Source organism: Heteronotia binoei, chromosome 16, assembly GCF_032191835.1.
Source record: "Heteronotia binoei isolate CCM8104 ecotype False Entrance Well chromosome 16, APGP_CSIRO_Hbin_v1, whole genome shotgun sequence".
NCBI classification, from domain to species: domain Eukaryota; kingdom Metazoa; phylum Chordata; class Lepidosauria; order Squamata; family Gekkonidae; genus Heteronotia; species Heteronotia binoei.
Window position 1 is genome coordinate 38,734,356 of NC_083238.1, and position 24,719 is coordinate 38,759,074.

Below are 24,719 nucleotides of genomic sequence, written 5' to 3' on the forward strand. Positions count from 1 at the left end.
CTAGGCTCCCCCTCTTGTATTACAGTCACATGTAGGTTTCAGGTTCTCCTTAGTTCTTCCATGCAGGTTTCCTGAGTCATGCAGTTCTCTCATGCAGGTTTTCTGGCTTTCTCCAGCAGGTCAAATAGTGCCCCTCAGGACCATTTTGAGTCAGGATAATTGTGTATGTGTATTGGAGGAGGAGGCTGAAGACCCTTCTCCATGTGTGTCACAGTCATGAACCAAACTGGGCACTGTGTGCAGCAGGAGCTGAGGAAATCTGAAACTCATATTTGACTGTTACGAAGAAAACAGCATGGGTGCCCTGGACCCTACTTGCTTACTCCATAGTGTGTGAATTACATTCCCGAAGGGGAGTGGTGAAATCTATTTATTCTTTGGCAGAACAGTAGCTTGCATAGATGACAATATTTCCACATATCTGCATTGGATACATGGCAAAATCCAACTTGCATTTTTGCAGGATGTTATAAATGACCAAGCCATATTGGAGATGAGAGCGTTTATCCCAAAATTTTGTAGCGCTTTGCTTGGGTTAAGGGAATAGATACAGATAGGGCCTTTTTTTGGTAGAAAAAAAACAGCAGGAGCTCATTTGCATATTAGAATAAGCAATAGGCTCTGTCACGACTCAGGAGGGTCTTACCAATTGCTGCCACCACTCTGGGTTAGGGGTTCCCCCTGAGAAGGCCCAGAGTTCCCTCCCAAGCCCTTCAAGCCGCTTCTAGCTTAGGCCAAATAATAGGCATGAGGACCAGGCAGAGTGAACAACAACAAAAAGGTTTATTTTAAGGTCAGTGCAATATAAACAAACAAGGTGCATAAAACAGTAAAAGGGGTGAAGGGAAAAATAACCAAATGCCCTAATGCGTCTGAACTTACTGTCCCTAACTGTCTCAGTCAGACCTGGGCCTACTCACCCCACCTCACAGGGTGAGGGTCTCTCCCTGGCAGCAGCTCTTCCTCAGCTCTGCCTCCTAGGAAAAGAACTTCCTGGGCTTGGCCTTTATATATTCTCTTCCCAGGCCCCACCACTCCCTGGGCCTGTTTCCCTCCAAAACCCTCACTGCCCAATCAGAGGGACAGAGGGGATCCTGGGAAATGTAGGCTTTTCCCAGTAACTCCTAAGCAGGCTTTCCTGCGGCCTGCAGGCCTCACTAGGCCCAGGATCATGACAGGCCCATAGGATAGAATGGACTCCATTCCGTCCTATGGGCCCATAGAATAAAATGGACACAATTCTATCCTATGGGTCCAGGAAGCTGTGCCACAGCACAGCTCAGCCCCTGGTGAGCCAGGCCCCAGGAGGCCACACTTCTGCCTTCCCTCTGCCTTTCTTTCTTTCTTTTGACAAGGAGGAGTAGCTGTGCTTCCTTGTTACATACCCAGTAAGTTAGAAAAAAACTTAGTAAACGCTAAATCTCTTGAACTCTGACTTACTGAATATGTGTATATGCCTTTAAAAAGTGGTTCGTAGACATTCAACATGGTAGCACAGCTACTCCTTGCCACTTCAATCCATGAGTCTCGTTTGGGTTGCCATTTCTTTTCTTTTTTTAGCCAGAGCCCTGGCCAAGCCAGCCAGAGCCATGCTCTGATGTGCTCCAGCTCAAATCCCTGGATACCGACAACCATTCCACTATGTTTTTGCATCTGATGTGTCATGATGACCTTCTTACCATTTGGTAATATATAGAGAGAACTGAGTTGTCTTAGGGTGAGAGTGTGGGAATGAGGTAGTTTGATTATTCGTATGAGCTTCGGTGACCAGTTTACCAAGTACTTGCATGCTCACCGTCATAAAGTCAAGAAATGTTGAAGATGGTAAATCAAAATCAAATGTAGTTTTGTTTTCTCCTCCTGAAAAACGAAGAAGATGGTTCTTAATTCTCAAAGGAGAGCAGACTAAGGATCATTTTAGGTTGCTGAATTGTTCCACGAGGGGTTGTTTTTTTCCTTATATTCAGGCTGGGAACAAGTTCTAGCTCCCCCACAGTATTTACTGCCCTGAGATTTGAGAAAAGCTGAGCAATCTCTTACTTGTCACATTTTTACAAATACCATGATTAAATTAACGTATGCTCATTTTACACAGGACACATGAAAAGAAATCCTATCTTGCAGTTGGAAGTGTGAAAACATTGGTGTTAAACGTCACCTTGTACAATGCTGGTGATGATGCCTATCAAACTGGCCTCCACATCCAGCTCCCTAAAGGTCTTTATTTCATCAAAATTCTAGAGCTGGTAAGAATCTGAGTACATTTTTTTTTCTCCCCTTCCCCAGCTTAATCTCTCCCCATACGAGCCCCAAAGAGCACTGAGGTCAGCAGGGAAGAACAAGCTGACTGTCCCTGGGCCAAGGGAGGCAAAATTACAGGCCACACGGGTACGGGCTTTCTCCGTGGCAGCCCCCAGCCTGTGGAATCAACTCCCGGAGGAGGTGCGGGCCCTGCGGAACGTAGATCAGTTCCGCAGGGCCCGCAAGACCATCCTCTTTAGGCAGGCTTTCTCAGAATGCTGACAGAGGATGACTGAACGGAGGATCCAACAAAGTGATTCTTCAATGATTCTTGCCACTATTTAAATATGTAACAGCGCCCGGAACACCTCTGCTGTTGTTAAACTATAGATTATATATGTTATAGACTATATATGCTGGATTAGTGTTGTTTTAAAAAAAATTTATGCTGTTTTATCATTTTAATGTGTTTTAATTATTGTATTTATATTATGTCTTATTGAATGTTGTTAGCCGCCCTGAGCCTGCCCAGGCAGGGAGGGCAGGGTACAAATAAAAATTAATAATAATAATAATAATAATAATAATAATAATAATAATAATATATAGGCCTCGGATTCAGTGGGAGCTCACAGGAGCACAGCTCCTGAACCTTTCTGAGAGTTCCACCTCCTCGTCCATGGAATAGTATTGCAGCTGCATAACAATCGCTGGATGAGCTCCACCACCTATTTTTCTACAAAATGACCCCTGCACATATATAAATCTGTTAAAAAAATAAGTTTACATTTGCTAAATGTTCCATTTTTCCTTCTGCCAGTTGCTTTAGATACTGTTCATTTATTGTCCTAGGAAGAAAAACAGATACATTGTGAAGTCTCAGAAAAGGAAACTCATGCAGTGAGACTTGACTGCAGTGTGGGGTATTTATATGTAGATCACCTGTCAAAGGTAAAACAAAGAGCTCTTTCCTTTTGAAAATAAATTTCTTCATTTACTATTTTAAGCTTCACTTATTTATTTATTATGTTCAGGAGTGCACCTATATTTTAATGTGATGAACAGCTTCATGTATATTCTTTTACTGCAACAGTTTATTCTCATCTTCCATCATTTGCATGATTAACAAATAGCCATGCATCTAAGATCTGTGATATTTATTTATTTCGATTTATATCCCGCCCTACCCCACCGAAGCGGGCTCAGGGCGGCTGAGCCCTGTGGCTCAGCAAATACTTTTTAATATACTTTTTAAATGCTTTTAAATATTCTGTGGCTACGCAAATACTTTTTAATGCTCTCATCGCTCTAGCAATAGACCGACAAAAGAGGAAGCCAAATATACAATTGGAAATGTAAAAGCACAAAGCTCACTGCTAATTACTGCAAAAATTGTGTAAATTTATAAACCATATATAGAAAACTTAACCAAAATACACAATTTATGTGCACACACAGTTGCACATGCTGATCCGAACCAAAAACAGTCACTTCATGACGCTGTTCCACTAAGAAACGAGTTTCTCCGTGATTTAAGGAGCTATCGCTCTATTTCTCCTTGTTCGCTTGCATGGAGCCTATGGCGGCTAGATACAAAATTCTTTATCAGATGATCTTATAGAGTGTGTCCCAAAGTAAGAAACCAGCGCAACGGTGAACCGGTAAACAGTCCGTTTCCCAGAATGTTTGGTCAGGCGCAAACGGCATCATGAAGTGACTGTTTTTGGTCCGGGTCAGCATTGGGAATGTGCAACTGTGTGTGTATTTTGGTTAAGTTTTCCATATATGGTTTGTAAATTTATACAATTTTTGTAGTAATTGGCCGGGAGCTTTGTGCTTTTACATTTCTCGTCACTCTAGCGACAAAAGTTTTAGGAGAAATAAAAACCGAGGTTGAAATTGATTGCAGCAAAATGACGTGTTCTTCAGTGACAAGGATGCCAGCATATAAAGGATTTGCTAGGATCATTTCCCATATTTGTTTACATTATTGAAAAGTCACTCAGAGGTAAATCCAATTACACTCAATAGCACCTCCTTCAACTAGGTGGATAACTAAATGGAATAGAAAGCAGTATATAGCACTGGTGTTGTTACTGCAGTCGTAGATCATTTGAACAAGGCCTTCTGAAGGCACCACCTTCCACATGCCTTCTCAAATGCATTCTCTGTGGGGGCTCTCCCCTTGGGGAACAGCCTGCTCGGGCAGGCCAAGAGGGCCCCCACAATTTATCATTCCACAGAATATGCAGAAATATTCAGAAGGGCATTTTTATAATTAGATTAGAACCGTGATTTAATGGAAGTCACTTTTATACGGAAGTAGAACTTTAGTCTGCTGTATTGCTGGCTTGCTTTTACTGCATTTGTAAACCTCTTTTCGTTATTGTGTGTCATACCTTAGACCGTTTGTTGTTGTTGCATTGTTGTCTCTACAGTTACGTAATCCTGTTGCATTGTTTATTGGATATAGATACAGAATTATTTGCACCTAAAACATTGTGTTCATTCCACAGCTGGATTTTAGTTTTCTGCTGGATGCAAGCTCACTTACGAGGGCAGGAGATGACCTCATCATCAGCATTAACGCAACCTGGTAAATGTCATTTGATGCAGATTGCGGTCTTAGTCTAAGGCTGATTCCGCACTAACCTTGCTCCACGCCAGGCTTCCATTTCTCTCCAGAGCAAGCTAGCGATTTTGCACCAGTTGCTCTGCACCACCATTTTGCGTGGGGAAAATTCGCAATTTGTCGCACCGCAGTGTAAACCTGTTTTTTTCAGGTTTACACTGCAGTGCATAACAAGAAATACAAAACAGAACTGTGGTATAAGGGCTACCAAACTTTTACTTATGAACTTCACAGTAATAGACAAAACAATTTTCAACTGTGATCCCATAATTATTATTTCTTACACTGCAGTGTGGCAAATTGCATTTTTTTTTCTCGTGCAAAATGGCGGCCTGGAGCAATGGGTGCAAAATTGTTAGCTTGCTCCAGAGAGAAATGGAAGCCTGATGTGGAGCAAGGTTAGTGAGGAATCAGCCTAATATTGTCCCTACATTTAAAATCAAGAGTGGGGAGTTGGAAAAAGAGTTAATGATGCAAGAAACTAAACAAAAACACCATGAGGTATGACCTTAAAATGGTTTCCCCCCCCTAAATCAGCAGGAATTGAAGGTGCTTTGGCTGGAACGTATCAGAAGTTTAATAGCAAATGTACAGTTCAGGAATAGTTGACCAACAAAAAACTACCTGTATTGAATACAGGAGTAAATTTGTAATGTTTCTTTCCTTTCTTAGTGAGAATGAAGAAGACGACGACATACTGTTGGATAACAGGCTAACTTTAACTTTGCCTCAGAAGTATGAGGTGGAGTTGAATGCTCATGGGTAAGCTGATACTGAATTTTGAATGTTGAACACTGTGGCATTTTATTTATCTGTATATTTTGTCTGCTCTGCCATGTTTATCTGCTTTCTTGGTTTACCAGGTATCTTCCTATGCTTACTCCACCTAACAGTACAGGGATCTTTCTTCTGTTTGGGTGGATGAAATCTCAGATGAGAGAGGGTCACTGAGAATTTTATTCCAAATGGATAGAAAACAAAGTTATACCAGGAATGGAAATAAGTTTACTTCCATAACCAGTGAAAATTGAATAATAATGACATCAACACATGCAATTAATACCATAAAAACTAGTTACCTTTTTAAATGGAACATTTAAACTCTCCATTTCTATGAAAAGGTGGTATAAATTGTAAAAAGTAAAACAGTAGTATGATAATTGAATGAAATGCGAAGTTTTTGTTCTGTCCTGTTTCTAGAGAGGCAGTATGCTATAAGAAGAGATGTGGTTCACATAAGCACTAGAGCTCTTGGGATCTTGGTAACTTCTATAAGGATGGAAAATATTTTATGTCTTTTTTTTTTTAATAGCTTCCACTCCAGTATTAAGAGACACATTTTAAATGACTTATTCTGTTTTCAGAGGTGTCAGCAGGGACTGCTTAGGAGACTGGAATTCTGGCATTTGTCAGACAGATATGGAGATGGGTGGACAGTTCATCCTAATAATACACATAAGGAAGGAAGGATTAGAGGGGTTTTTTAAAGACAGGAGAGGCAGATTCTGTTAAGCTTGCCTCACTTGGGCACCTGTTGTAAGACCAAACTATTGTAGGATCAACTTTATTTCTACCGAAACGCTGTAAACTTGTCAGCTTCTGTAAATTGTTTGTAGCTGCTGTACGGTTGTTTACATTGCCCAGATCTCCTCATATGAGCTATACCAGGGGTGGCCAAACTTGCTTAACATAAGAGCCAGATAAGAATAAATGTCAGATGTTTGAGAGCCATAAGATATGAAGATCAGATGATGGAGAGCTTCAAGGAGGAAGGGAGGAAGGAAGGAAGGAAATAGATGGGGAGGTAGAAAGAAAGCAGCTTCAAATACATTTTCCAAGCTGCCAGCTGGCTTGGAGTGGGGGCTTCAAGAGCCACGCAGTGGCTGCAGTCACGCATATTAAATAATGCAGTTTCAATCCTCTTTCAATGCACTTTAAACTGGACTTTGCCAGTTCACACAGTTCAAAATCCAGTGGATTGAAACTGCATTATTTAGCATGTGTGATTGCAGCCAATATGTATGAAAGAGCCACAGTTTGGCCACACTTAGCTATACTATTATGAACAAATCCTGATCTGAAGACTGTTGAATAGACTTGGGAGATACGGCCATCTCATTGTTATCATTGTCTATGTTGTGCTTTTTATGCTTTTATTGTGACATTGTACCATATTTATCTGTAACCTGCCCTGAGCCTGCCTTGGAGGAATGGGTGGGATAGAAATCCCATTAAATAAAATAAATTACAATAAAATAATGTAACATCAGAAATTCACATTTTTAGAATGGCATAGGAGGGGCTTCCACTTGAAGGTAAGAAAGCTAAATGATTGACATACAAAGTATAAAGTTGTATTTTCTGTCCTGCCTTTTGGAAAACTCCATTTTTAGGTTTGTATCACCGATGTCCTTTGTTTATGGACCTAATGAAGAAAATGTAGCAGTTACTTGCATGAAGGAAGTGATCAACTTTACTTTCCATGTAAGTGTGGTTTGTTAGAGAACCGTTGCTCTTCACTTTGATATTTCATATGGAAATGCATTTCTTTATCAGGAAGCTAATCCAGTAGCAATGAATATTGATACACATTCTGGCCAGTAAAACACTCTGTTGTATCTTCTTTTAAAAGTCTTGGAACATAATTTCTGCATTATTTTCCTAGGTGGAAAACTACCTGCTCGCAGAGTTGTTTTTTGTGGTTCAGTGAAAACAGTGTTTTGATCTTAAAATACCACATAGTTGTATTTGTCAGTGAGTGCAGGAGGGTGTTCAGAATTAATGAACAAAAACATTTATAAGTCTTTCTGAGCTGTGGATTAGTGTAATAGAAAAAAAAATCACTCAAGAATGGATGGCAACTTAGAATCCAGTCACTGACTGCAAGCCATTTATATTTTATATATATTAAGCATCTAAGATGGGCTTTGTGACCAATGTTACCTTTAAGCTGTGGAGTCTTGGGGGCAAAAATTCTACTTTGTGAGCTCCTGGCATTAATGTTGTGAGCTCCTGCATCAATTAGTGTACTCTGGGATCATCCTTCCTGAGCTAAGACAAAAATGTGTGAGCTGGAGGCTGAAAAACTGTGAGCTAGCTCACGCTAACTCAGCTTAGAGGGAACACTGCTTGTGACCATTCATGATACTGATTTACTTACTTGAATTTTTGTATTCTATTTCTGCTCTGTTTTCTTTTATTTGTATTAAACTTATATAATGTAACATGCAATAACAAAAAATAATGAAAGAGAAGCAAATAAAATAAATACTTGAGGTGAATTTACCACATTAAAAATATCCAAGCAAAACAAACTTTGAAACAAATAACAAACCAACTTAAAGATACTTGAAAATACGAGGCATCCTGCAATAAAAAAAGCTTATGTGGCAGAAAGCCTCTAAATAATGAAGAATGAGGTCCATAATAATGGAGAATGAGGTCCATAGAGCAAGAAGTAGCTACAAAGAACCTGCATGTTAGTTTTGACTGATTGTATTTCTCCAACTGGTTGTTTCTACAATAAATCTCTGCTTCGCATCAGAGTATGAGCTAAATACATACAGGCAGAAGTTGTTCACCAGGTAACTCAAGCTGTTTGCGGGTTTTAAAGGTTATCACCAGAACTTCCTATTGAGTCCGGAAGCATACTGACACTCGGTGTAATTGGCACCAGTTGGGAACAATGCACTTAATATGGCCAACCTTATTAATGTGTAACTGTTAATCCAACCACGATGTTACCAAGGGATGAATGACAGTGGCCCCTGAGATCCACCTTCTCATGTCATTTAGAATGAGCTTCAGCCTTATCCTTACTGTGACTTATTTTATTTCTAAGGTCAGTAACCCTGGCCTAAGTCTGGCTCCCGATGTGGACCTGAAGATACAGATACCCAATTCCATTGCACCAAAAGACAACCGGCTCTTCAACATTTTAGACGTTCAGGTATGACTAGTTTGTCTGCGTTCATAGAGAGATTCAAGTGGGATATTGCTGTCATAGAGCTACAATCTAATCTATGCATTACAACCATGTGATTGCCTCAGAAGAATGTAAAAGACTTGGGGAGCCTCTCTTTAACATGGGTATCTCCATCCTGTTAGCAGGATTGGCACAGGGACTAGCTCATGAAAGCTGGATCATGCCCACTAGTCTGGAAATCTGGTTTTCTGTCAGCACAACAATAAAGGGAAAGTGAAAGAGGAAAGATTGAAATAAAACTATGTATAAGGCTTAGATGTTAGCCCTGCTGCTGCTGCTTCTCCTCCTAATTTTGGCCAGCCTTTAGGAATTTAATAGCCCAGCCCAATGAATTTAATAGCCTAGCCCAGGGGTGGCCAAACTTGCTTAAAATACAAGCCACATAGAATAAATGTCAGGTGTTTGAGAGCCACAAGACGTGAACATCAGATGTTTGAGGGAGGGAGGGAAAGAAGGAAGGCAAATAGATGGGGAAGGAAGGATAGGTGGAAAGAAAGCAACTTTAAATGCATTCTCCAAGCCTTCTGCAAATTGGTCGACAGCCTTGAAAGAGCCACATGTGGCTCCCAAGCTGCAGATTGGCCACTCCTGGCTTAGCCCAATGAAACACTTGTTAAGTGCTGCTGTGGGTGGCTTATTTCTGAGTAAAAGTCGGTTCGCAAAGGTGTGGCATGTAGGATTCAGAAGCTTGCCATTTTATCATTATTTGGATTTAGACTACTAATTGTGCTCTTGCTCATTTTTAGACAACGGCTGGAAAATGTGTCTACAAAAATCTTAGAGAGTGCATCTTGCCTGAGAAAAATGAAAACATACTGCAGGATCTGATCACTTTCCTTACGAAGCCTGACAAGAGGCTATTGGTAATTCCTGTGATTTATTTGACCATTTGTTTTGAGAACTGCTAAAAACACCCAGTTTTATTAAATATATAGACTTGGTTCCCGAGAACCATGACTTCAACTGTGCGTGTCAAAACAGGTTTCTGCTGTCTCTGCTTGGCAGCAACCTGCTGCACTTTCTCAAAAGCTGCCCTTACAAATCAAAGGAGTCTCGGGAATGGCAGGGGATGGGATATTAGATGGGTGGGGTGGGATGGAAGAATCAACTGAACAGGGCAGTTTGGGTGTCGTAGTACCAGGGAACTTTTGTAGAAACTAGGTTTGTCTTTGGTGTAGTTGGAACCTGGAATTTCCTGGTATGTCAGGCAAATTCAAGAATCCAGCGCAGGTTCAAAGGTCTTGAGTGCACTGATTGAGGGTAGCAGCACAGCATGAGACCTAGTTTATTGTTTAGTTTATTGTTGTCCCTGAGTAAATGTTAGTAAGCAATGCGACCCAACCTAACTATGGCTGGGTCCAGACAGGCATTTTAAGCCGACATAGGGACGGTTTGCAGATGGTTTAAAAAATCAAGTCCAAACATGCACATCTGCCTCCCATCTTCCACGTCTCTAAGGCAGTTCAAAAAGCTATCACTTATGAAGTGGTAGCAAGTCCTTCTGCCACATGCCATCTGTCTTTCCAGGCGTCTGAACGTGGGAGCACGCAAGCGGGAAGACGGATTGGTGGTGTGAACTCACCAATCCGCTCTAGGCGCTCACCAATATTATTTTTTTAACTGCCCAGAGCACATGAGTGTATATGCACATGACCACTAAAAATGTATGGGAAAAAAGAAACCCGAACCATGCCAAGGGGATGGTGAGCAACAGCTGTCTGACCGCACCAAAGCGCCTCCCGAGCAGAAAACGGGTGACTTCAACGGGAGCATCTGATCGGGATTTGGCTGCTCCATTTTGAACCAGCCCAATTTGAGATGCCTCCCATGTGCCCGAAGCTTCCAGTCCAGACCCAGCCTATGACTTGAAGTTTAATCCATTTGGTCTTTTATAACCTGGTGTTTGGGGGAAGGAGATAAAGGAGATTGTTAAGCCGCTCTGAGACTCTTGAGTCTCAGCAAGATGGGTGGGGTATAAATCTGCTGTCTTCTTCCTCTTCTTTGTTTTCCCCATGACCAACCATAAAGCTCCTGCATGAGAACAGTCAAAAAAGTTAATGAATTTGTTTTAAAAAATGAATGTTCATAGCAGTATCTGATACATTCTGTCTTCAGTACTGTATGAAAGATGACCCACTGTGTTTGCAAATCCTTTGCAACTTTGGAGACTTGGAAAGTGGGAAAGAAGCTACTGTTCATATCTATCTGGAAGCAAACCCTTCACTGTTAAATGAGGTAAGGGATATATATATATATTTAACATATGATAAGTTTATTTTAAAAATTCCAAGTTATACAAAGCTTTGTTGGATGAAGTAGCATCAAGTAAATTAATTCCATATATAACAAAATTCTACTATGCATAAAGTACTATGGTATATATAACACTGTAGAACATCTTATGTACCATTTAAGGTTACGTCCAGTTGCCAATCAATCAATCAATAGAAAGATAAATAAATATCTTATTAAGGATAGATTAACTGATAATTGGGCTAGAATTTTTGACTCGTAAGCTAAGAATAATGCCTTGCTCCATCCCAAGCCAAACGAAAGGGAATACTTAAATAAAAAGAGAAAGAGGGGATAGCATAAGTTAGAAAGGTAAGGTATATTTTGATCATATTGAGGTTTATAAATACATGTATCTGAGCATCAGGATCAGATCCTGTCTTTTTTTTTAAAAAAAATTGATCTCATGGGATAGTGCCCTTTGAGAGTCCCAATTTTCATTTGCATGGAATTATAACTTCTATTTCACTTTCCAAGGTATCTTTCTTCTGCAGAATTTGTTTTAAAATATTGTAGCGTATCTTTTAAAAACAGGATGCAGCTTCAGTACTTAAATTTGAGGTGAGAGGGAAAGTTTCATCAGATCAAAATCCTAAAGTTATCGAACTACACAAGGACAAACAAACTGCATATGTAAGTATTCTTAAATCATGTTTAAATATAAAATGACAGTGTTTGGAAGTATGCCATTAACATGTCAGGCAAATCTACATAATCGGGTGCCAGCTCTTCTGCATCAAATGGCCACAGCTAGTCAACGCAGGTTTTGGAAATCTGTCATAACAGAACAATTTAGTTAAGATGGGTAGCTGTATTAGTTTGTCTGTAGCAGTAAAAAAGAGCAAGAGTCCATTAGCATCTTAAAGTCTGCCAACATTTGTGGCAGAGTATGAGCTTTTGTGAGTTACTGCTCACTTCTTCGGATACCTGATACCTGAAGAAGTGAGCACCTGCCACAAATGTTTTTAGTCTTTATGGTGCTGCTACCAGACTCTTCTACTAGAACAATTTACTGTTTGCAGAGAAGAGGGAATAGGTTGGAGATCAGGGTTCACACAAAGGGAGAGGATAGTCAGTGATGCATCCCAGACTCACTTTGACCTTATCAGTGATTGCCACAAATCCAGTCTAGGGAAAACAGATGGTTGGAGCCAGTGTTCCCTCTAAGCTGAGTTAGTGCGAGCTACCTCACAGTTCTTTAGTCTCCAGTTCACACATTTTTGTCTCAACTCGGGAAGAAATTACCCCAGAGCAAACGTAATTTATGAAGTAGCTCAGAACTGTAATGCCAGTAGCTCACGAAGTAGAATTCTTGCTCACAAGACTCTACCGCTTAGAGGGAACATACATTATGGATCATTGATTGGGTGGTGAAAGAGGCTTGATTTCAGCATCAATTGCAGAGCCTGCAGCTGGATTCATACATGTCTGGTTCTAGGACCTTTATGAGAAAATAACTTCTAATTACAAATGTACAGGAGTCTAATGGATATCCTGATAACCTTAATAAAAGCTAAATTGTACCTTGGAGTTTGCCAAGTTTGATACCATTATACTTTGGAGTTTGCAAAGTTTGATACAGTTTGATACAGTTTTTACTGTATAATTATTGTGATACATAGATTAAGTTCTAGATAGGAAAGAATGGACTCCATGTGCAATTCAGAGAGCCAGTTTGGTGAAGTGGTTAAGTGCATAGACTCTTATCTGGGAGAACCAGGTTTGATTCCCCACTCCTCCACTTGCTGGAATGGCCTTGGGTCAGCTATAGCTCTCCTAGGAGTTGTCCATGAAAGGGTATCTTCTGGGAGAGCTCTCTCAGCCACACCCACCTCACAGGGTGTCTGTTGCCAGGGGGTGAGGGGGTGGGAGATTGTGAGCCGCTCTGAGATTGAGTTTCAGAGTGTAAGGCAGAGTATAAATCCAATATCATCTTCAATTCTAAAGACACTTGGAAAAGCATTGTTCTGAATTCAGATACACGCACCTTCCATTCCAATTAGTGCATGCATTTTGTGGCAGTTGCCTTCAAGAACACAAGCCATACTTATTATTTATAAATGTATGTTTTAATTCCTCAGAACAATGTTTTGATTCCTGATTGATGACAGCATATTTATTATACTTCATTTTGTGCAGGTCATTCTGGAAGGGTTGCACAACCAAAAAGCAAAATGGAGTGTTCAAATGCTATTTGTTGGATTTGGTTCAGTAATTGGAGTTCTTTTGCTTCTGTTTCTTTCGTATGTTTTATGGAAGGTAAGTTATGTGCTCATTCTTTTTGCTTATATTAGACCTTTAACAGTATAAAAGATGCTGTGTGACATTTCCAAAGGAAACCAAGCCATGGACATTTTTATATATTACATGATTGTATCCTTTAATTTGGGAGTAGAGTGGTCATGTTTTTAAAGGATAACAAAAAACCCCAAAAGTTTTTTACCCTGGAAAAAATTAAGTTTTCTTCTCAGACAACCAACCACAGATGAATTATCACATGGAGGAGTAATTTTGTGAGAATTTTGTGAGAATCATGGGCCTTCTTCTGCCTATCCTGCTACATCAAGTAAATTTTCTGTGATACAGGCATTCTGAATTTTACAATGTTAAGAATGTTTCTTGGAAACTGACTTCCTTGTTGGAACTTACTTTTAAAAGGGGAGCTGTTTGTTTTTTTCCCTGTAGGAGGGAGTCCGCTTACAGCTCACAAGGGCAGCAGACTGCACTCCCCCCCCCCCCTTCCCTTCTTAACCACAGAACAGGAAGACGTTTGCTAGAGTCAGGACAAAAACAGGAAGTTCCAGATGTCCTTTGAAGCTTTTCCTCTCAGAGTGCTCTAGGGAAAAGGTGACCAGTTCCTGTGCAGGAAGGAGAGTTTTGGGAAGGTATTCCCCACAAAGGAAAGAGGAGGAGAGTGCTGAGCTGTCAAGAAAGACCTCTGGCTGGGCTGTGCTACATGGTGGCCAGTTTGAGAGACAAGGCAGCCGATTGGGAAGCTGCAGCTCTCTCCAGAGATGTAAGGAGCTGCAGACCTAACTTGCAACTTTTTGTGCCCTTTTTATGCCTACTCGGCGCACAACATCTAGTTAAGAGTAGAAAGGGGGATGGAAAGCAGGAATGTTTATTCTAACTTTCTTTTGTTTTTTGTTTTGCTGATTTGAAGCTGGGTTAAAAGTGTACATGTAGACCTTTTCTTTTCAATAAATATTTACCTTTTGATTCTGGCAGTGTTCTCTGGGCCACAGAGTTCCCCAGCTGCTTGGACATGCTATTCATTTGCCAGAGGGGGCCCGAGATTGGGAGGGAAGTGGTCAAGGAATCTGTTGCCAACCCTCCAGGGGGAGCCCCAACAAAGGAAGTTGGTCCCTGTATTAACTAGGCACTTGGTAGCAGGAGAACAGGGGAGGAACCTCAGGTTGAGAAGGGAGTCGGGACCCTGTCCCTCCTAGCAGGAAGACTCCAAAAGGACAGTGGTGGCAGTGATAACCCAAGTGGTAGGAAGCAGAATAACTCCCTCCAGGAGTTGGTAACCCAGCAGAGGGAGAGGGCAGAACTAGGTCTGCAAGGAAAAGCAGGTAGGTTCCGCCATAGAAACAGTTGAGAAAATTCTTGGAAACAGTTGAGAAAATTGTCTCTTAAATAGCCAGTTCTACTGATTTGGGCAGCAGCCCAAACGAATCCTTACATTGAGCTGAGGGATTCTTCTGAGAAAATGGCTACTAATTCTTCCTGCAGCAGGAAACAGCAGAAAACAATTCTAACATTCCAAAGAACCTTCACAAGAGGATAACACTAATTGTATCCCTTTTCCTTGAGATGGAGAGTCTCTGTCTTTATTCCAAGAAAATAGAGGGCAATGTTCATGTTAGCTGGATGGAGGTGTGGCAGAGGGGGTTGCCCTCTCTCCTAGCGAAGGGTTCGTGGACCCCTAGAGTCTCCCAAGTACTGCATGAACCAGTTGAGAAACACTGATATAATTTGCAATGTAGTGATATGAACCTGCCAACGTTTAAAATGGATTATGAACTTGTGTATTTCAGGTTGGCTTCTTTCAAAGAAAATATAAACTTATTCCCCAAGAAGAGAATGGAAGACAGAGTTGGAGCTTTATAAACAGCAACCAAATTTCCACCGACAGTTAAATTGTTCAGACAATGATCAGTTTTATCAAAGACATTTAGCACAGGATTGAACAGATCCAAGTCCCAGTAGTTGTGGAAGGAAAGACTGCATGCTATCCCACTTCTTAAAATGAACATCAAAATTTATGAAGACAAATAGTAGGTACAATCCAGAGAGCAGCCTGTGGATTTTACATTAACTGTCAAGAACCCCAGCCTGGGTCCCTCCGGTCACCACCCCTTTTGCAAGTGAGCAGCCCCCACGGGTCCCCGAGATTGAATGCACACAAATAAAGTACACCTTTGTAATATATATATAAAGGTTATTGAACAGACTTTTAACAACACAGAATATTTCTATGGCAGCACTGTCTCCATTGCTTTGCAGCGAAGAAAACAACAAAGCTGACTTTCTACCTAATATGTCCAATACCTGGTATTAGACGGCATACCACCTTAGAATACAAGAGGCTTAAGCATTCTCTGCAGCTGTCCATCACAATTTTGCATGAAATAGCACAAGCAATAGCATGTTGAAATCATAACGCTAGCATATGGCCTAATTGTAGTCTTTTGCCATGTGGCACCAGGTGGTCTCCACATCCAATCAGGGAGCTCATTCAGTGGAACTCTCCAGAAGATACTGACATCTATTCCTGCTTCCCCCCTCCCATCCAGTTAGAACACAGCTGAACACAGGTTCTCACGATTAACCAATTACCACATTATTGGATCCAACCTTGAAAGAGATATAAGGATATTGTCAGCAGGAAGGCCCAATTACAGACAAATGCAGGCCAGAGCTTCCTGCCAAGAATTCTGTTAACCCTTGAGGGGAATCTGTTTTGTCTCACAGGAACATAAGCAGAAAAAGACTGGATGAACTACTGCTTGCAAAGAAACACAATGCTATGCAGCATACTGTTTATACTTGAAGTATAAAGCTTTGAGATGGCCACTCTATTTCCCCTATTTTCACATTCTGCATACTGTGCAGAGTACCAACAAATCAAGTTTAAATATAAGTAGAAAAATCTTGTGGGCAGACTTGACATAGATGTAATGAGTACCCTCAGCAAGTTTTTTGAATACAATATAAAACTTTCAATATACCTTATTTTAATGTACAAGAGATTAGTACTCCCTGGTGCATGTCTGTATGAAATGTATGTTACTAAATTAGACAGTCATCCACACAGTTAATATGCAGCCTTTCAAACAGATACCTTCCATACAAAATGCTGCATATTTCATTCCATATAGAAGACTGAAATGTGTTTTACAGTTCTTAGACAGAACCCAACAAGCCATGATTTAGATCTTTCAGTTGATGCCACAGTCACCATTTAATTGATTCTTTCTGGTTGACTTTAGTGATCATATAGGCAATTCCTTTTAAGAACTCCTATTTTCAGCCATACAAAGTTACATGCAGATACATAACCTCATTTTCAGAACCAAATATTTTTATATAGCATTCTAGTTTATAAAACATTAGTACAGTTCAAGAAGGCGAAATGTTGCACTTTAAGCCAAAGACAGAAGTCGGTTGTATTCTCAAAGAGTACCTCAAAGTTTTTTTTTTTTTTTAAGACCTTAAAGACTTCGAAGTGTGAAGACTGAAAGAAATGTGTGATAAAAAATGATCTGGTGCTATCAAATGTTTAAATAGATATCCTGCCTACGGCAGGGACTTCATTCTGTGGTCACCACTGGAACATGCCGTGTGCTTGCATCTCCCCCCAACTGCTGCACACAGAAAAAGGGCACTGGAAGTCAACTGTGACTCATGGGCAGGCTCATGTGGGTGGAGATGAGTGGGATGTAAAAGGTAAGGGGAACGGCTGCATAACGTCAATTCAACTCCCATTCCCAGCTGCTTTTCGTAGTTGTAAAAGTGATGTTCAAAGACTCTTCCCACATGCAGATTTGACTTCTTTTGACTGGGAATTAATATGATTAAGGCAATGGACTCATAAAAAATGCATTCTTATGCCACTGGATCAGAATTGTGTAACTTCCAAAGAAAACTGTGTGTTCATATGCTTATCTGATAAACTGTAGGAAGGTGCTATAAGTCCAATTCCTCTCTGATTCCAGCACCCAGGTTATGTCCCCAAAGCCAAACAAACAAAAAAGCAGTCCCACCTATCAGCTGTAGTGTAAAAGAAGGTGTTTGTGGCTGGTGGTGATAGATTTGGCCCACCCTACTAGGTCCTTCCCAACAGATCAAACAGTTTTTGAAAGCTATGCTGTGTAATGAAAACAACTGGATGGGAATTAACTTTTGAATTAAGTTATTTCCTTATGATAGAATGAATAAAAACTAAATTTTCTTACTGAAGGCCCAGTATGCAATTGTATGCGATTTTTGACAAGTGGAATAATATGGATATGATAACCATCTTCAGGTACTTGAAGGGCTGTCGTATAGAGGATGCGGACTTGTGTTCTGTTGCCCCAGAAGGTCGGACCAGAACCAACAGCTGAAATTAAAAGTTTTTGGCTAAACATTAGGAAGAGCTTCCTGACAGAGTGGTTCCTCAGTGGAACAGGCTTCCTCAGGAGGAGGTGGGGTCTGGAGGTTTCCAGACAGGCTAGATGGCCACCTGACAGCAATGCTGATTCTGTGAATTAGGCAAATCATGAGAAGGAGGGCAGGAAGGGTTGCATCAGTGCTTTGTTCTTGTGGCCCTTACATGCCCAGGGAAATGCTGGCGCCACTTTGGAGTCAGGAAGCTATTTTTCTCCTGGCCAAGGATTATGGAGGCTTTTTGCCATCTTCTGGGCATGGAACGGGGTCACTGGAGGTGGGGGGGAGGTACTTGTGAATTTCCTGACTTATGCAGGGGGTTGGACTAGATGACCCAGAAGGTACCTTCAAGTTAGCCTTTATTGGCATAAAAAATAGAACAAATTAGTTTTAAAAAGGTAAAATGGAACAACAGTGTACATGTACATCTGAGTGAACATAAACATAAATTGTTTCTATATGGTCCCTTGGCATACCTTTAAAACAGAGTAAAGAAACTTAGCCACCTTCTCAGTGACATTAGTTGAAGAATCATTCGAAAGTCTATAGACCTTAAGTACATCAGAACAATCCACCATGCTAACTAAAAGAATGTAAATACTTGTGACAAAGATGTGTATACAAATGACAATACAAAAGAATGAGTAATCACATTTTTGTTTACAGAGGCAGTGTCTGAATAGGCTGTCTTGTTGAATCTGCCATAAAGAATGGCAGAGGGCATGGTGTTACATCTGGCAAGGGAAAAAGCTCTATGCTGCTGTGGCACCTTTAAGACTGATAGATATGAGGAGGCCATTTTCCCAGCAATGAGAGGAATCGCAAAGCTCAGTAGGGAACAGGTTCTATGATTTACAATAATAAAGGATGCTACCAGTCCAAATCTTAAGCCAAGAGAGAGAGAAAGCAGGATATACAAATAAATAATAAAAACAACTGTAGCAAAATATTTTCTTTTCAAATAAAACCACCATCGCACAATTATATTTTCCATATAAATTTACTGGGGATTTTTTACAAATTACCTTATAAATAGCCATAACATTGTAGTTTGGTACTACTGTTATATAATTTTCAAATACTCCTAACAGAGAAGGGATATTACATAACAAGTATTTGAGCACATACAGATAATTTCAGTTTTCCTTTAATGCTTTAATTCAAGTTACCAGAGAGTATACCGTGGATTCCTAAAATCTTGAATATATACAGAAGACTGATCATTTATCATGAAAGACAGTTCAGCAAGTGATGTGGATATGTGTCCTAATATAAGAATAAAAAACGAATTAATTTATCAGGGATTTCTTATCCAGACTTAATTTACAATACTTTTGCCATATTCAAGATACAGACTTGATTTAGCTGAAATACGGAATTGATCATTATTTTCCTCTATAGACAACTGCATTATCATTTTGGATTATCTACTGCATCAGCATCTCCATATAGACAAATTAATGCAGGATGTACCCTAAAATGGTAGAAAAAAAGGGGGGGAATACATTACACCTTTGTCACTTTACTATGCATCAGTTAAAATAAAAAGTTCAAGAAAATTTCCACATTCGACAACAGTCAAATAGAAAAGTTACTGTTTTATATATATATTGAACAATTTAGTATGGAATATTCATGCAAACAATCAGCTCTATTTGTTTACATATGGAACAATGAGATTGACCTATAAGTAACTACTGTCCAATATACAAGTGAAATGACAACGTCATAATATTCTGTGAAGTGTTTATAAGCAATAAGGAAATGGATCAACTACATTTAGTCTCTCTGTAAAACTATGTTCCCATCCTGAGATAAATGCCTCCACTTATTTTTCTTATGCAGTCACAGTACATACATATCCATGAGAGACAGTCTGCCCCAACATCCTGCGAACTTGATTGAAATATCAATTTAACACTCAGCTAGAATTTCAGGCATACTTCTGGATTTGAAACACTGTAGCCAGGATTTGAATTGGGGGTCCTTTAATTTTTTCAGGGGGCAGTTAGCATCCCCAGCCCCGTGGCCTTCCCTCCTGCTGCTGCTTGAGGAGGAAGGCTGTCAGCTTGCTGCCCCACAGTTCTCCCCCCTCCCTGCAGTTGTCCCAAGGCATTCCCTTCAAATAGTGCCAGAGGAAGCCTGGGGCTGTTGGTTGAAACTGGAGAAGGTGGGAAGCTTCCTCTCCAAAGGAAGGCTAGGGTGGGGGAGACTGGCCCTGAGTAAACCACCCAGTATCTCTCGGGCTGCAAGTAGAACAGCTGACCAGCAAGGGAGCTGGGTCTCTTGCATTGCAGAGAACCGGCAGCTCCCCACCCTTCATGTGCTATTTAAAGACCCCACCGACCAGCTGATTGGCAGGACCTTTACATGGCAACAGGGAAGCCAGTGTCTGCTCCTGCCACCCCTGTGTTGCAATTTCAATTGTGAGGGATGGAGAAGGCCATGGCAGAGGCCTTAGGGCTGGTTGGGGGCTCAGTCAGGGGGCCTAACCCAGAATTTGCTCCCACAGTCCCCATAGCTATGGGCTTGATTTGAAATAGTATGCATAGTACATTGGTTTTTATGCAGATATTCCCAGTTTGTGGGTCATGTTGGCATATGGGTCTAACAGTGGGAATGATTCCAGTCATCCCTTAGCCAGTGTAACATCTGCAGAGGACTCTAGGTGGAAGAGGAGGCAAGGTAAAACTATCTAGCATTACCCAGCTGACACTATCACTATGGAATCGGATAAAATAATCCTCTGGTGTTCTAGTCAATCTAAACAGTCCATTATTTAATCTCATCCTTCCTCTAAGAACATCAGGGCTTTCCTCCTCCATTGTACGATGATAAAGCTAAATGAGTAGTCTATGGTACCCCAGTGAGCTTCATGGTGGAGTCAGATTTAAAGCCAAATTGTAGTCCAGTCTATACCTTGCACTGTCCAATATTGTCAAACTAGCCAGTTACTTTAGTAGAGAAAGGCAACAAGACTACTAATTTCCATAATGAAGTGGCTCTTGCGGCCAGGTGTGAGGCCAGTGTGCTTTCTACTCCTATCTGCTGGTCACCATATTATTATCTAAAGGAATATGCGGATGGCCTAGTAGAGGTTATTGTGCTTAAACAAAACTATACCTGTGCAGAAATGAAATGCTGAGGCAATTTCAAACTTGGGTTTAGATTAAGTATGCTGATTCTTAAGGGCAGAATCCTGAACGGTAGCACACTAAACTTACACTAAGATCAAAGCAACCCACGGGTCCATTGGCAACTACTAAAACTTCTTATCAATATGTTTTGTCCTACCGGACAAGAATTTCCGATGTCCATTCCATTAAATCACCATCTACATTCCAAGGGTAGGCCTCTTCTGCGGACTCCATACTTTCTTCACTGACGCAGTTCTTTCTAGTTCTTGGTTGAACTTTTACTGCCTCAACAGTGTACATCTCAACAAAGGGAAAGCTAAACTAACACACAAAAGAAATATTTGGACAATATTAACTGCTAAATTCTAATATATGCCTAAATTCAAGGCCTCGTTTCACTTGTGCTTTTAAAAAATAAAAAAATACCCCATGCTTTTTCAGAAAGAAAATATTCCATTAATTATTTTAGATGACCTAAAAGTATACTCTTTCCAAAAGAATTAACTTCAAGATGTGGCTGACATGGTGAAAAGTGCTGTCAAGCTTATGGCAACCCTGTGGGCAGAGGCAAGAGATAAACAGAGGTGGTTTGCTATTGCCTGCCTCTGCATAGCAACCCTAGACTTCCTTGGTGGTCTCCCATTCAGGCACTAATCAAAGCCAACCCTGCAGAGCTTCCAAGATCTGACTAGCCTGGCCATCCAGATCAGGGTATGATTATTTGCTGTCCAACGTGATTCTCTTTTTCTGGTCTAGTTGTTCTTTCCCTGAAAGGAAATCTATGCCATAGTGTTCAGTCAGGAACACTATGACCTTTTGAGCAGAAGGCCTTGGAATCAGTGCAGCATTTCTGTGGGTGGAAAGGCTCTGTTGACAGAGCACAACTACCTTGCTTCTCCCCTGCCCCCCTAAAATACACCCTAAGAGGACATGCACATGGGGCATTTGGAGCTGAAGGGTGTGTGTGTGTGAAAATGCAATGTTAGTTCCAAATGAACAAATTGTCAGTCAAGACCAAGAAGGTCACTACATTACAATCAACTGGTGTCTTAACTCTGCATTGGAATAAATATTACAAAAACAGTAGAATACAAATATCCCCTGTAATCTAATTTTGAAATAGCACTTCAAATGTTTTACGGCTTTAAAATAGCCCAGTATCCAGTTCCACACCTAGCTCCAAAGGGTGCCTGCTCCTACACTAATCTCGTTTGGCCTAATAAAAGGTCACATACTGCTGCAGTACTGCAGTCGGAGCTCTCTGCTCACGACCTGAGTTCAATTCCAGTGGAAGCTGGTTCAGATAGCCGGCTTCAGGATGACTCAGCCTTCCATCCTTCCGAGGTCAGTAAAATGAGCACCCAGCTTGCTGGGGGGGAAAGTGTAGATGACTGGCAAACCACCCCATAAAAAGTCTGCCATGAAAACGTGAAAGCAACGTCACCCCAGAGTAAAAAACGACTGGTGCTTGCACAGGGGACTACTTTTACCTTTTTACTATTTTCTTCATACCTTCTCTGCTCAGAAGATTTAAAAACACGCGTTTGGTCCAGCTTTACTTTTACTTCATTGCTAGTACTTTTAAAAAATAATACTGTGGACTCTACAGCCTGGAGCTGCATTTATTTTCCTCTCTCACTGCAGTGAGAAATAAGAAAAATAAAGTCAGCCTTTGTTTGTCAGCATAAGAACTGTCAGCTAGAAATATGCAACTTTTAAAAAATCAGAGGTTTTGGATTTGGATATAGGGAAAGGCATAAACACTGGCATTCTGGGTTATCCGTGTCCCCCAATACTGAACATATCTGAAAAAATACTGATAAATTATTTGTTTTCAGGTATATATTTGTAATGGATATATCTGAGTGAGAGCCAGTTTGGTGTAGTGGTTAAGTGTGCCGACTCGTCTCTGGGAGAACCGGGTTTGATTCCCCACTCCTCCACTTGCACCTGCTGGAATGGCCTTAGGTTAGCCATAACTATCACAGGACTTGTCCTTGAAAGGGCAGCTGCTGTGAAAGCCCTCTCAGCCCCACCCACCTCACAGGGTGTCTGTTGTGGGGGGAGAAGATATAGGAGATTGTAAGCCGCTCTGAGTCTCTGATTCAGAGAGAAGGGAAGGGTATAAATCTGCAATCGTCTTCTTACATCCCTATTGTCAGCCACTGCACAGCCCAGTGTCCTGGAGTTTGTTTTCACAGGGGCAAAAAAAAATTGCTAGGGCAGAGTGACCCAGTAGTGCTCCTTCTTTTCACATAACATGTATCTGAACAACCTAGGAAAGTTAATGGTATTGTAGTTGAAATAAAGGTGATCGTTTTAATAAAGGAGAGCCGGTTTGGTGCAGTGGTTAAGTGTGCAGACTCTTATCTGGGAGAACCGGGTTTGATTCCCCACTCCTCCACTTGCACCTGCTAGCATGGCCTTGGGTCAGCCATAGCCCTGGCAGAGGTTGTCCTTGAAAGGGCAGCTGCTGTGAGAGCCCTCTCCAGCCCCACCCACCTCACAGGGTGTCTGTTGTGGGGGGGGGAGGAAGGTAAAGGAGATTGTGAGCCGCTCTGAGACTCTTCGGAGTGGAGGGCAGGATATAAATCCAATATCTTCTTCTTCTAATTGTGGTCTATGATATTTTAGGATGATCAAACAAGAGACACCCCTTAAAAGAAACTAACTGGAACCCATACTGTAACATAAGAGAACTACCTTTTAGGATTCCTGCTTCCAGTCATCCGGAATTAACAGGATCATTAGCCTGTACTGTCATGTCAGCATGTTATGGTTTCCCCCATCCTTCCTCTATGTCAAGGAGTGTGTGTGTGTAGTGTGTCATTCTTTAAAGTGTACATACATGTTACACTAAAAGCAATGCTGTGTACAGGGGATATTTGTATTCTACTCTTTTTGTAATATTCATTCCAATGCAGAGTTAAGACACTAAGCATTCTCTTTGTTATGTAATGTAAAGCTTAAACTGGACACCATTTCACTGTATGTTGGGTCCAGAACAAACTACTGGCTGCTGACTTCTCCCTCCTATAGGTTTACTGTGTGTACATCTGCTATATGTTGTTGTGTATGCATTATCCCTATGTTCTCTGCATAAAGTGAAAATAAAAATATTCACAAAATTAAAACAAGTCACCATTTCCCTTAATCCCAATGCAGACCATGTTCAAATATACTATTTCTGGGTTTTAAAGATCAGTTTAGCAGCTTTATTCCCTTATAATTCTGATCTATGAGATGCCTAAATAAACCACAACAGATGGACAGAAATAGGCTAATCGGTATTAGTCTGATTGGTGATTTTCAAAAATCAGATAAAAGTGGGCTAATGTACTCTGACAAGAACCTAAGTCTCCTTACGAAGACGCTAATATCTCCTGTAGTGTATTTACCTCTATTTTAAACTTTTTCTTTGTACTTTTATATGCTTTGTTCTAGATATTTTGCTTTATGCCTTATGTGTTTTTGCTTTCTGCACTGATGTTTTGCTTCTACAGTTGTTAAGTAAACAACTCTTGGTAGCAAGACAGAAGTAAGCCTTTACCTGGTTTTTTATGCCTGCGTATCTTTTCAGGTGTTTAACAAATTGTGGACGAGAAGTGTTCCGGACAGCAACAAGAGCTATGCCTCCATCATTCAATCTAAAAAGAAGAGTGTACAGTTACAGCAGTAAATAATGCAGCTGATTTTGATCTCATCCGTAACTCATCTGCAACCAGCACTTTTAAAAATATTAAAATACCAATTCAATAGTGTTTTACATATTCAAAAT

At 40.7% G+C, this 24,719-nt stretch overlaps 2 protein-coding genes across 2 annotated transcripts in view; one reads left to right on the forward strand and one right to left on the reverse strand.

Annotated features, from left to right (window-relative positions):
- Nucleotides 1-15,350, forward strand: part of ITGA4 (integrin subunit alpha 4) — a 73,715-nt gene extending 58,365 nt beyond the window's left edge. The window contains exons 18-28 of the mRNA XM_060257023.1: nucleotides 2,096-2,246; nucleotides 3,094-3,192; nucleotides 4,758-4,837; nucleotides 5,546-5,635; nucleotides 7,267-7,357; nucleotides 8,715-8,822; nucleotides 9,605-9,721; nucleotides 10,974-11,093; nucleotides 11,685-11,783; nucleotides 13,290-13,409; nucleotides 15,191-15,350. Coding sequence (XP_060113006.1) covers nucleotides 2,096-2,246; nucleotides 3,094-3,192; nucleotides 4,758-4,837; nucleotides 5,546-5,635; nucleotides 7,267-7,357; nucleotides 8,715-8,822; nucleotides 9,605-9,721; nucleotides 10,974-11,093; nucleotides 11,685-11,783; nucleotides 13,290-13,409; nucleotides 15,191-15,292 — 1,177 coding nt within the window. The 3' untranslated portion in view covers nucleotides 15,293-15,350. The remainder of the gene's footprint in view (nucleotides 1-2,095; nucleotides 2,247-3,093; nucleotides 3,193-4,757; nucleotides 4,838-5,545; nucleotides 5,636-7,266; nucleotides 7,358-8,714; nucleotides 8,823-9,604; nucleotides 9,722-10,973; nucleotides 11,094-11,684; nucleotides 11,784-13,289; nucleotides 13,410-15,190) is intronic.
- Nucleotides 15,351-18,150: 2,800 nt separating this feature from the next.
- CERKL (ceramide kinase like) overlaps nucleotides 18,151-24,719 on the reverse strand; it is a 77,537-nt gene continuing 70,968 nt past the window's right edge. Inside the window, exons 11-13 of the mRNA XM_060257312.1 lie at nucleotides 24,492-24,588; nucleotides 21,099-21,262; nucleotides 18,151-19,278 (exon numbers count right to left, since the gene is read on the reverse strand). Coding sequence (XP_060113295.1) covers nucleotides 19,218-19,278; nucleotides 21,099-21,262; nucleotides 24,492-24,588 — 322 coding nt within the window. The 3' untranslated portion in view covers nucleotides 18,151-19,217. The remainder of the gene's footprint in view (nucleotides 19,279-21,098; nucleotides 21,263-24,491; nucleotides 24,589-24,719) is intronic.